Source organism: Panthera leo, chromosome A2, assembly GCF_018350215.1.
Source record: "Panthera leo isolate Ple1 chromosome A2, P.leo_Ple1_pat1.1, whole genome shotgun sequence".
In the NCBI taxonomy this organism is placed as follows: domain Eukaryota; kingdom Metazoa; phylum Chordata; class Mammalia; order Carnivora; family Felidae; genus Panthera; species Panthera leo.
Window position 1 is genome coordinate 24070536 of NC_056680.1, and position 12891 is coordinate 24083426.

The following is a 12891-nucleotide window of genomic DNA, read 5'->3' on the forward strand; positions in this document are numbered from 1 at the left end:
TTCCCAGTGTAAGTGACACAAGAACTGAGTGGAAATCTCAGGTGTAAAGCTTGGAACCACATTTCCCAGATTCCTTTTAGGGCAGGTTTGGTTAGATCCTACCAATGAGAGGCACCTGTATGAAATTTGGAGCTCTGCCCCAGGACTTTAAATCTCAACCAACAGTGTGATGTAAGGGAAGAGGGAGGAAGGTGAGAGGGCAGGCATCAACAGAGAAGACACCTGAACAGACACTCCTGGTTATGAGATCGTGGCACTCGCTCTTTTCTCTTAGTCTTCTACAGCTGTCCTGACTCTTGATCATTTCTAATCTTGTTCTACCAGCCAGACATTGGGGCTCTGGATATCCTTGCCATAAACTAACTCCTTTTTGCTCAAGGTAGCAGAATTAGCTTCTGCTGTTTGCATTCATCAAGCAGTTTGTTTCTGGTAATATGCCATGTTGCTCTCCACTGTACTTACATTTAGGATTATGCATGTCTATCTCCCCAACCAGACTATCAGCTTCCTGAGGACTAGAGACTATGTTATATCCCTTTGAGCCTCCAGGACCTAGAGTAGTGACTTACTGACGCATAGGAAACACTCAGTAAATGCAAAAATAATATGATTTTGCACGTGTTCAAAAAACAGGAGGCTTGCCAATAATAATATAAAAGTGCAACTGGATGTTTAAACACCAGGAAAAAGATCAATTGAGTCAAAAAGTGCTCCCTACTTTACACCAACATGGAAATCTCCATGTTCTATAATCATCTTCTCAGGTAATTGTTTTTTATTTTTTATTTTTAATAAACTTCATGAAGAAACCCAGTATGCTAATAACCATAGTCCTGTAGGGTCTTTACCTCTGAACTTATCATCATTCATAATTTTCACCACCACACTTCCAAATTGGTAGAATAAAGCTGAAGTGGGCAGGTCCATAGATGCCACCCCTAGAAGCCAATTCCACTCACACCTCCCTGCCCTTTCCAACCCACAGGGCAATCCATGAAGCCCAGTAGGTAGCTACTGAACTTGGCTTCCAGAGAAATCACCATCTGTTTTTCTACCCCTAATAAATAAAGTACGTCTGCTCTATAAAGTGGGACTGAGCCCTAGAATTAAAATGGAGATAGAACTTTTGTCCAATTTAATGACTTTTTAAAAATTTCTTGGGTAGTAGGTTTATGTTGCATGAGCTACATAACAGTCTGAATTTGATCTGGGTCAAATAATGCTACCATGTCCTAAAATCCTGGACATTATACACTTTCCAAATGTACAATGTCATCAAGGTTTTATGACATTTCCTACAAAAACTCAATAGTCAGGTAGCACTTCATCAGTTGAAGTCTGAATTCAGGTATGAGAACAGAATGTTAAGTCTGCAGCTTGAAAACTATACTGCTCCTCTGACTTCAGCATCACAGCCATAAGGGGATGCTCCACTGAACAATTTTCATACATGCACATTTTTCCCCCTACTAAAAGAACTCTGTATCTGGGAATTATGGAGTGGAGGCAAATTGCAGTAGAACCAAAATCTATACTTGATGACTGCTGTGTTCCTACAAAAGCTTGCTCAGAGATATTCTGTCACCTGGGGTTCTCTGTTTCATCAACTTCACTTCCTTCCTCAAGTAAAAAAATGATTAGGGCATCGTGTCCATGCCTGCTGTCCAGACATGTGACCTGTTCACATGGCTTATGGAGGACACGAGATTTCTGAGACTCAGAGCTCTGAAGGCAAGGCTGACAGATACGAGGTGCAAGCCTAGCTTCGCCAGGTTAAACATGGCTATGAAAGGAGCATACCCATTTCTATTGGCATCAAAACACAGTGCTGGTTGCCAAAGAGTCTATAAGAAAGAAATATTAAGTAATACTATGTGTCTGACATTGACATAAGTTTATTATTTCTTCCATGCCAACACACCCTAATCCAAAGCTTACACTGTTCCAATCCAGACCTGCCCTAAAACAGCCAATTAGGCTGAATGTGGTCAAAACTCTGAGTCTTCAGTCCCAAAGACAATGTTTCATTGGCCCATTAGCTTCTGTATTATTTCCACATTTTGACTAGATTTCTGAATTGTGTGTATTACTTCTTTGGGGATTATCTGTCCTTTACATTGCAGGTATATAGAATTCCTGCCCCTTCACTATGTTGCCAGTGGTGTTATTTCCTCCCCAAATGTGTTGGTAAACACTCAGTGAAAAAAAATGTAAAACTGAAGAACCTCTCCCAATACACATGAAATACTTCCTAATCCATTATCTACATGGTTTAAATAAGTGGGATTATGATCACGTTGCCCAAAGAAGTCATAATATACAACTGGCTTTGCTCAAGAACTTCCAAACCAGTTCCAAACCTTTGAGTCTGGCTTATGGAGCAAAGTATAAAATTTCGCAAACTGCCCATCAGCACATGTCTTTTGTCACTTATGCATTGAAAGTACCTTCCAAAAATCTTCATTCATAACATTAATGCCATTTATTCCTCAAGAATAAGAGTACTTAGTCTCAACTCCTGGTAAAACAAGGAACTGTGATGCTCTTCCTTGATTGACAGCTGGTATCATCATCATAAAACTTGAGGTCCATACACTTACTCTTTTAATTTGCACTAACCATTGTATTCTACTTTTCCAAAGACAAAAAAACAAAAAACAAAACACACAAACAAACAAAAACAACCTTGCACCTATCTGGGTTGCCTACCTACCATAAGCTTCAGTGTCCTTCAGTTTCCTGGGTTAATAACTAACTATACCTGCCTCAAAGGATTATGATTAAGAGTAAGTAAAGAGTGCACATAACGAGCATAGCAAAATATCCAGCATACAGTGTTCAACATAAGTTCTATAAATGTTAGCTTTCATCATCATTCACTCCTGGGAATTTTAAGTGAAAAGTTTTCTTTTGAATCCTTAGTACCTACTCTAAGAACTGCCACTCTGTCTCTCTGTTAGTCCCATCTGCCCTCAACGGCCCCATTGATTCAAGGGTCCTTGGTCATGTCTTCCAAGATCTCTTCTAAACATCTGTGTCAATTAGTTGGCACTGCAAAGAGGAGATCAAAACACCTGGGCCTTGTCTGTAAAGATTCTGACAGAAATAATTAATAATATAATCCATCAGATCACCAATACCTTGAGAGTGAGGATGGAAGCCACAGGGGATAGGGGTGGCTTCATGGGCATGTGACTTGTGTAACTGCACAGGTCCCCACACTCTGAAGGGCCCCAGACTTGGTTTTATGCTCATTCAGAAATTCTCTTTGAACAATTTTCATTCTGCACAAATTATGTAGGTGGCTGCAACTGGAGATTTTTTATCAGAATGGTATAAATTGTTTTATGTTTTAAAAGAACTACTCCAGCTTTTGTGTTAAGAAGAGCCTATAGGAAAGGTAAGGGTGAAAGCAGGAAAAACAGCTAGGATGCTGTTGATATAAACAAGGTGAGAGATGATAGTGGCAAATGACACCAGGAGGAGGGGCCAGTTAGAGTCCATTTGTCTGCAGCTGCAGCTGCAGTAGGGGTGTCCAGCAATATGCCTGTCTGCAGCAGTGTCCCGGCCAGCTGGCTTGTGCTGCCCACTGTCAGTTCCTGCCCAGTTTCCACGCTGGCTGCCTATTAATCTGACAGCCCTATGCCTTTCCAATATATCTTATTTTCTTAAAAGATCAGGTAGTCGTTTTCTCTTCTTGCCTGTTCTTTTCCGGGGGACAGTAGGGGACCCTATGTTCCCCAAACTGTACATAGTAGCAAATGGGAATTTTTTAAAAAAAATCAGGGTACATTCCCCAAATCTGGATCCCTACATGGAGAAAATGAGCTGCTGATGGTAAAACAGGAAAGAAGGGCCCTAGCTAGATCAAGCATCTTCTGTGTTAGCCCACTGTAGTCAGAACTTATTATATGTTCTCTGACAGACTGCAATTAAGTAATAGGTGTAAACATTACTCCCCCCAACAAATCCGTATGGGTTCAGTACGGTAAGAGCTACTAAAATTTACATAAATAAAAAATGCATCTAAAATACCTTCAAGACCCACAGAATACATTGTTCAACTCTTGGTAAGGAAAAAGAAAAAATTAACTTTTCAGACATTTTATTATTTTAGACATATATCTAAATTTGTACAATTATCCATATTTAAGCTGGAAACTATAAAAAGAATCATCTCTATTTATTTTTCAGACAAACAGAAAATTCATCAGTCCATGCTAAGAATGGCATGACACAACCACCAGTAAGTTAAGTGCCAGCATGTTAAGTTTATACTTCCTAACCTAAAACTCTAAAAAAAATAATTTCTTCTTTTCCATGTACTCAAAAATTTCTCTGAAATGACAAAACATGGATGATACCAATTCCCAGCCTGAATGGCTTATGTCAGCTCCTTACCTTCTTCTGAAGAACATTGATTTTTCTTTCCTTCACTTCTAACATATCTTTCATGTCTCGAATCTCTCCAGCCAGTGTCCCTTTCTCTTCTGTGAGGTCCTGCAGCTGTTTTGTTTTTTTATTGAGAAAAGACTCTTTCTCTTCCAGGCGTAATCTCAGTGCATCTACCTGAAGTCAGGAAAAAGAAAGAAGATTGTGGTTTTACACAGTGGTCATCAGTAACCAGGAGGCCTGGGGAGGGAACAGGGCAGCAGTGCATCTTCTCAGCACAGCATGGTCAAACCATTGCTCATGGGCACCTCAATGCCATGCATTTTAACAGCCTGTATCCACCTCAAAGTCCTGTCGTATGTGTATCTGAACTGTGACACTTTTTTTAATATAAGGTGTATATAAAATAAGGCATTATGAAATAGTAGTATGTCTCCCTGCTGTGAAACCATTAGCTAGAAAACAAAGCACATCACTATTCCATTGCACAGGGAAGGCACAACACTGCTTGTGCTCTGCAACATCCTCCAGGAATACGGAGAACATGATGAGCCATGCCACAGATGTCTGGAAGAAGACAAACATGTAGAGAAACACTCCTGAAGGAGAAAAATACAAGCTGCCAAGAGGAAGGAAATGCTACTGGAGGAAGGAAATGCTGTGGAGATGACCACTCTCCAGTGTTATGAAAGACTGCTTTCCAAACATGTAAGAAAAAAAAAAGGCATACAAAAAATACCTATTTCTACCTTAGCTCAAAAATTAGATTATTACAATTCCTGCTTTTCAAATGTCAGTAATAGACATAAGGAAACATAAACATTATTTTTAAACTTAACATTCCAATGACCATATGCAAAAAAGGTTCACATGGATAATGTGAGGTTTTGGGGTGATAGAAAAATTTAATCCTCACCCTCCATACCAGGCATTTGATAGACAGTAGTTACATCAAAAATCAAGTAGTGATGGAAGCATGTTATTTAGAGATATCAAAATAACCAGGCAAAAGGAGTTGAAAACAGGTTGTCTTGGGGAAGGAAAAATGGGGTAGGGGTCTGCTGTATCTGTTCACAAATCTTGTTGAGTAGTTTTTTATACTATACTACCAGCAAGTAAAATTTGGATGAAAAAAAAACACAAAAATTAAGGGAAAATGAGGTGAGAATACCATAATAAGCCAAAATAAATAGTTTTGTAAATACTGTCAAGACAGAGAATCAAAAGGCAACTTGGAACACTGGAAAGAGGACACTTTGGTTTTAGGTTGGATTCTGCTTCTATCCAGCTATGAGAATCAGGACAAATAACTCTCACTCCCCCCTCCCCACCCAGCCCTCCAGCTTCAGTTTCCCCATCCATAAAACAAAGAGGTTGGAACCCCCTAAGTATCTGACGTTTTATGATTTTAAAGGCAAGATCAGTCTTAGGTAGATCAGGGAAGAAATGATGATATTAGAGATTTTAAAAAGTTATCAGAGTAGAATCTCCTTTTCTTACCCCCTTCCAAAAAAAGAAGCACCAAAGCTGTGTTTCTAAAGGTCAAAGGTGATGAGAGGTTGGTGAGTAGAGAGTTTCTCCAGTTTCTATCCCAGGGAGGTGGATGAAGCAGGGAGGTCTCCACAAGGGAAGGGGTGAAACAGTGCTTATAAAGCCCTGTTGGCAGAATGACCCTGACCACATTATGAGACAGGATGGACATTCTGTGACTGCACAGGGCAAAAACAGCAGATTCCTTAAATATCTGATAGTTGTGCTTCTTCTTACCTAGGGGCCATGGAAATCTAGCAGCTGGGATGTGAGAGGGATACTCATGTCCTAGGGATCTTCCCTTGACTAAAAGAAAATTCATGCCAGTTGCACTAAAGCTTCAGCATCCCAGATTCTCAAGATTGTTTAAACATCCCAGATTGTTTAAAGTCATCTCTTAATTCCCTTGCCTTTGGAGATGTGTCAAGTAAGAAATTGCTGAGGCTGAGGTCAGAGAGGTTTTTTCCTGCTTTCTCCTCTAGGGTTTTGATGGTTTCCTGTTTCACATTCAGGTCCTTTATCCATTTTGAGTTTATTTTTGTGTATGGTGTAAGAAAGGGGAGGGTTGGTGATGGGTACTTAGGAGGGCACCTGTTGGGATGAGCACTGGGTGTTGTATGGAAACCAATTTGACAATACATTTCAAATTAAGACAATAAAATATAAAGTCATCTCCATCTACCAACCCAAAATAACATCAATAGTTTTCTTTGGGTTTTCACCCTATCTGGAAAAAAATGTGATTTTTAGTTTATACATAAAGGATGGCATTTGGTAGGTTCTTTGGAAATTGGCAGGACATGTTGAGCACTCCAGATTATAGTAGTAGCTATAAGGGGTCACATTCCATTGAAAAGATTTCCCACAGGCTGACTAGGATTCAGTGTGAATTTGAGAAGAAACTGTGGTCCTATGAGCCCTACATTCTAGCTATCAAACATGGATGGTCTGTATCTGGGCTAGAGGAAATGTCTAACATTCAAAACTTTGACGTAAATAAATTACAATTTGGGAGATAGTAACGGATGCTGGAAAGAGTTTAGAAAAAGAGACTCTGCACTGATGAATAATATGCTTAAAATTTACTGTGCCTTCTCACATGTGTGATCTATCAGTGCCCTGCCTCATCTTCCTGAACCTAGAAGAGACAAAACTCTGGCTGTAAGAATATCTCTCCTCCAAGAATAAAATAGAGACCAAGGATGGCCATGGTCAGCACACTGCTCGCAAACATCCAAATTCTACATGGCAGGAGGGAGCCTGTGCCAGCTAAGGTCTTCTGTTGGGAAGTTTATTTTCCATACACCCAAATGCATTTATTTAGCTTCAAAGGAATTTGAATCACGACCTTCAATCACTCCAGTCTATCCTCATAGCTTTGCAGTCTCCTGGAATCAAGAAACAAGGTTAAAGAGTCTTTTTTTAAAACAAAACTTTGACCTGAACTGTATCCAATTCTCAACCAACATTAGACCAGTTTGCAGTAAGCAAGTATGACATCATTTCTAAAATCAAATTTTAACTTCCAGATGGTACAAAACCACAAGCAGGCACAAAGGCCTCCTGATGCACAGAAGTTTAAATACAGGGACGATCGGGCAAGAAAGAATACAGTCTATCAAAAATTAGAATATGTACTTCCAAACTGGGTCCCCTTCACAAATATTCTGATTTCACTCAACAGTGTACATCATTTATAAAGGAATCAGAAAAGCCTTGAAGGTTAGATTATATTCCAACATCAGGTAGAGACATAAAAGTTAAAATGTTTGGGAATATGAAATACCTTTCTCTGCCTCTTCACTCAACACCAAATAATTTTAAGGGCCTTAACTCTCTCTCTTAAACTTTGGCAGTTGACTCAATAATAAAACTTGGCAAAGCAAAGAGCACCATCATTTCCCAGAAAAACAAAAGAAAATTAGAACTGTATGATATAGTCAATGCACAAAGACCCATAGGTTGAATTTCCAATTTTTACATATGACTTAACCGCATGGGAACTAGTCACCTAATGTTAAAACTAGGACAATCTTTTCATTTTAGGAGAATTACTCATTTCCTTCTGATCCAGTTGTATGAATTATTTGTGTGTGTGTGTGTGTGTGTGTGTGTGTGTGTGTGTGTGTTAAGAGCATGTAACATATGAAAATTTAACCTTTTATCTGGCAATATAAAGCATGAAACATTTGTTATCACTTCAGTTCCAGTTAATAACTTGAAAGAAAAGGACCATGGCAATAAAATTGGCAAAAATTGCCAAAATCGGAGTTAAATATTATTAATCTTGATGTCAGCACCCAGGAATTATAACCAGTTCCAATGGTGAGGTATGTTTCTATACATAAGCCTCCCGACCTTTATGCTGTATTTTACATAGGTTTCAGAAACAGTTTCAATGTTGTGACAAAACACTAAGTGCTACTCGATGTGCCATAAATAATTTTTTAAAATCAAACGGTTCATTTCAATCTTAAAATGACTACAGCAACACTTGAGAAAATAAAAAAAAAAAAAGAAAGAAAACCCTTGAGAGAGAAAAAGGGTCCACTTGAAAATTTTCACAGATTAAATACTACTTACTTGACAACACTTCAGGAATTGAATAAACATGCTATCACAAAGAAAAACTTTAAAAGAAAATGAAACTGGAACACTCACAAAACTCCCAATACGGTTTTATTTCACATTCAAAACTTCGTTTGTTTGTTTTTCCTGATAGTAGACTTGGATGAAGGGTATATTTGAATTTGATTCAACTTGCAATCATTCAAATAGGGGACAGTTTCAAAGTTGAAAGTATGCATAATGTATACAGCCTCCGAAGACACAAACACTAAAAATAACCTAAAGCTTGCTGTGGTAGTAAGTACTAGTTCTCACTCACAATCCAATTCTCCTGTCCTTCCTGAATACAGGGAAGGTCTCCCTTCCCAGCCCCTTGCAGGAATATGGGTCTGTGTGTTTTATTCATGAAATGTAAACAGGAGTGACATATGTCAGTTCTCATCCATGCCAGCCCCACACTCTTTCCCTTCCTCAGAGATCTTGAAGGCTACATTTTCCAGATAGTGGAGTTACAAGATGGCAACCCCCCCATAAATCAGTATTCTCAGTGGACCACGAGAAGCAGGGTCACTCCCCATGTTCTGCTGCTCCAATTCTCAACCCTCAACATGGGTTGGACTTACAATATGATGTGTTGAACCACTCTGAAACGATTATAACTTCAACTGGTTTTGCTAGGGAATGGGCACCTTAAAACTAGAAAGGTTTGCTGGTCTTAGAGATTGCTATAAACCTAAAAGAAAAAGGACCAATATTCCTCCCTCTACTCCTTCTATGTGTCGGACCTCAAAATCTACTTTCCCCTATTCTTTCACCCCAAATCCAGAGAAGGGGAAAAAATGATGGAGAGCCAAGGACAGAGCTAAATGGAGCAAGTAGCAGAACCCTGGGGAGTGGACACTGAGGTCAAAGTTCAAGATCTTGGGAGCAGAAAGAAAGATTGAAGAGGAAGAGCCCCCTTAAGCCCAGTGGCTTGAACTTCCATCTGTACAGACAAGTGGCCCAAGTGGACAACTGTTTTGCAAAAGTCTCTGCACTGCAAATATATATGTTCAAGTAACTTACGGTAATGGCCATGGACTTACCCACAGGCCTTCCAAACGTCAGGAATACAACAAAGGTGTTAGAAGCAAAATGAGGATAATAACAATACCTCCTTCATCAAGTTATTTGAGGATTAAATTAAATAACATGTAATGCACTTAGCACAATGCCTGGCACCTAGAAACACTCAATAAATCTTTGCTATTGTTATTATATTTTACTATTCTGCTTTCTACAATTTCTAACCCAGTGATTTATATACTGTAGGAATGCAATAAAGGTTGCTAATCAGCAGCCCTAGGAAAAGTAGAGACTCAGCAAATAAGATTCTGTGCTCCAGCATGTACCAGGGTGTTACACTGTCTGTCATTTACTTTAAAATATTCCAGCATACACTGTACGATATGTGTATGTGTGGAGGGGTCTATGGCTGGGTGGCTGGAGGGGTGTATTTCCCAAATGGGAATGAATTCTCCAGGGATAGTTAATTAGCCTATGACAAACTTTAATTAAAAGCTGACATGCCAGAGTCAGCTACCAAAAGTGCCAAGATATTCTTTATATTTGATGAACACCTGAAATTTGGTCAATTAACATAATTGATGTGAGGAGTGATTTTCCCTTGGAGATGTGAGTAGTGTTTGAGATGTGTGGATTGGTTAGAAATGCTGCCCAAGTACTCCTACTCTTCCAGGAACAAAATTTAAGATGGTGTGTCCAATGGAGAAATGATGTAAGTCACATCTGTAACTTTAAACTTTCTAGTAGCCATGTAAAAACAAGGAAAAATAAACAGATAAAATTACTTTTAATAATTGTTTAATTTGACCCACTATATCCAAAACATTATTTAAACTGTAATCAATACGAAAGATATTAATGAGGTATTATTATACATTCTTTTTTTTTTTCTTTAAAATCCAACATCTATTTTACCCTTTCAGCAAATCTCAATTAGGACTAGCCACATTTCAGGTGCTCAATAGCCACATACAGTTCATAGCCACCATATTGGACAGTGCAGGACTATGAATCTAGTAAGCCCAAAAGTTTCAACCCTTAGATTTCAATCTCTGTTGCATATAAATGCTTCAGGGAGGATTCTGGCCCAACAGCAAGCAAGGCTGGCTGAGCTCTGCCCAGAAAATATCATCACATTGACCTAGCTAGTATAAACCCCTTTTGGCCTCAAAAGGACACAGAGCTAGAACTTGAAGGAGCACTCTGAGAAGCTGTGATGTACTACCAGAAGGCAAAGTCATGGGGTAGGAATCCTATAGCCTTCCTTTCTCTCACCATCAGAGGTTATTGATCTTTACCAAAGAGAACCACATAATGGTCAATGACCTAACTGGCTTGGTGATTCTATTGACATAGTTTTTCTGCAGTTTTGTTAAAAAGAATTCAGAATAATCATTTCTTTTAAAAAATCTTTCACACTAATCCCTAATTATAGCAAAAGCCGCCTTTAAGAAAAAAAAAAAATGTCCTTCAGCAGCCACACTATCAAACACCAGCAATATAGATGAGGGTGTGTCCATCTCTTCTCCTATGCTTGGTCAGGTTATGCCCTTCTACTCTTGGATTTCCACAGCTATTTTTATTTCAGATTTCTTCTTTCTATAGGAGCTTTTAAAAAATCTACACTAACTATAATTACTTATTCATTCATTTAACAAATATAGAGAAGTGATTTTGTGTCAGGCACTGTTCTATGTTAGAGATACAACCTTTTAACAAGACCATCAGGTCTATGTCTTATTGAACCACATATTTGTGAAGTTGGGGGTAAGGTAGAGCAAACAAGTTATTACATCAATATAATTAGTAAACACAATTTTTAGGGTAAGTGGAAAGTAGTACAAATATAAAATCTAAAAGCTTATGTAAAATCTTTATAAAAAACTGGACTAACAAAAGGCTATTTTGTGGGTATTTGTGTTTATTGGTGAAAATGTATATGTGTGTATTTGTATGTATACAAAATAATAAAATTAATGATTTAATAAATATAAGCTATTGTAAATCAAACCTGGGCAGGCAGTTTGGTATTCAGTAAAATGGTTTATTTAACCAATAGCTACGCTTTACTGTGCAATCTTGGAACACCAAATGCTCTTCACTGATCTTTAAATAAGTTGTGCTTTATACCTGTTCCACTACTTTCAAGATAATTTTGGATTTTAATAAATCTGGGTCTTTAAAAAAAGCCTTGTGATACTAATAAGTTATGAACAGATGAGGTATTTTCTCTTTTAAAAACTTATTTTCCAGCTTTGTCCATTAAAAAGGCTTAGAAAAAGTGACTGCCTCCATAGCAATAAGCACTCACCCAAAATGCCTAGACTGTGGTCTCTAAAAACCATACCTCACTAAAAGAAATCAGTTTCATTGTAGAAATGATTAATTTTATATCTGTGGCAAGGAACATACAAAGTGAATATAGAATAGTTTGTTGAATCAGAAAGCAAGGAAATTACTACAGATTAAATAGTCTTTTTATTGGCCAAGGATGGGACAATTGGATGATTGGTCGTATAAACAAACATCAGGGGGCAGGAGCAGAGTCTGGGGCTAGGTAGGGAGCTACACTAGTCAACCAATCAACCAGAGAGATAATAGCTGCCACAACAAGGATGGAGATGTGATGGAGAGGAAGACTGTGGCTGTGCTTGAGACATATTTTGAGATACAATCAAGAGGCAGCTGGCAGAACTGAGGGTTTGCATGTAGAGGGATGAAAGGAAGGGAAGAATCCAAAATAACTCCTGGGCTACTGGCTGGAGCAACTCTTTAAATAATGCAATTACTGCATCTGCAGGGAAAGACTGGGAAGTCTCAGATTTGGGGGGCAGGAAATCAAGAGGCTGGGATTAGGTTCTACATAGTTTGAGATGCAAGGAAACATCTAAAGGTAAATGACTATATAACTTGGAAGACCCTAAGACAATAGAACATGACTTGTAGTCTAACATACATGTAGATGAGCAGTCCTGTACTTATGTCAACATTCCTCCAGAAAACATGTACTGTACATTTACAGATTAACTCCTACTTAGATGCAGCTGAGACCAAGTTAATAAACACTTATAAAGAGATGACATCTATATAGTTGAAAACCAAGAGAAAACCCTTTCCTAAAAAGATCTCTGGGTGGCTTTTTTTTCTGAGTTTTATTTATAAGGTCTCTCTTCTCCACACAGTCATGAGTAACAAGAGACTTGATCATTTCTGTTATGCCCTTAAGTTCTTCAAGGCGACTAGCTAATGTCAATGATGTATTATTCTCCTATTGGTCACTGCAGTCAGTAGGTTAATACTCCCTGGGAGGAAAAAATGGGGTGGGGGGACGCCTAT

At 38.5% G+C, this 12891-nt stretch overlaps 1 protein-coding gene across 1 annotated transcript in view; it reads right to left on the reverse strand.

The window, feature by feature from the left end:
- Positions 1–12891, reverse strand: part of ERC2 (ELKS/RAB6-interacting/CAST family member 2) — a 792499-nt gene that overhangs the window by 438801 nt on the left and 340807 nt on the right. The window contains exon 6 of the mRNA XM_042929693.1: positions 4402–4569. Within this exon, the coding sequence (XP_042785627.1) occupies positions 4402–4569 (168 nt within the window). The remainder of the gene's footprint in view (positions 1–4401; positions 4570–12891) is intronic.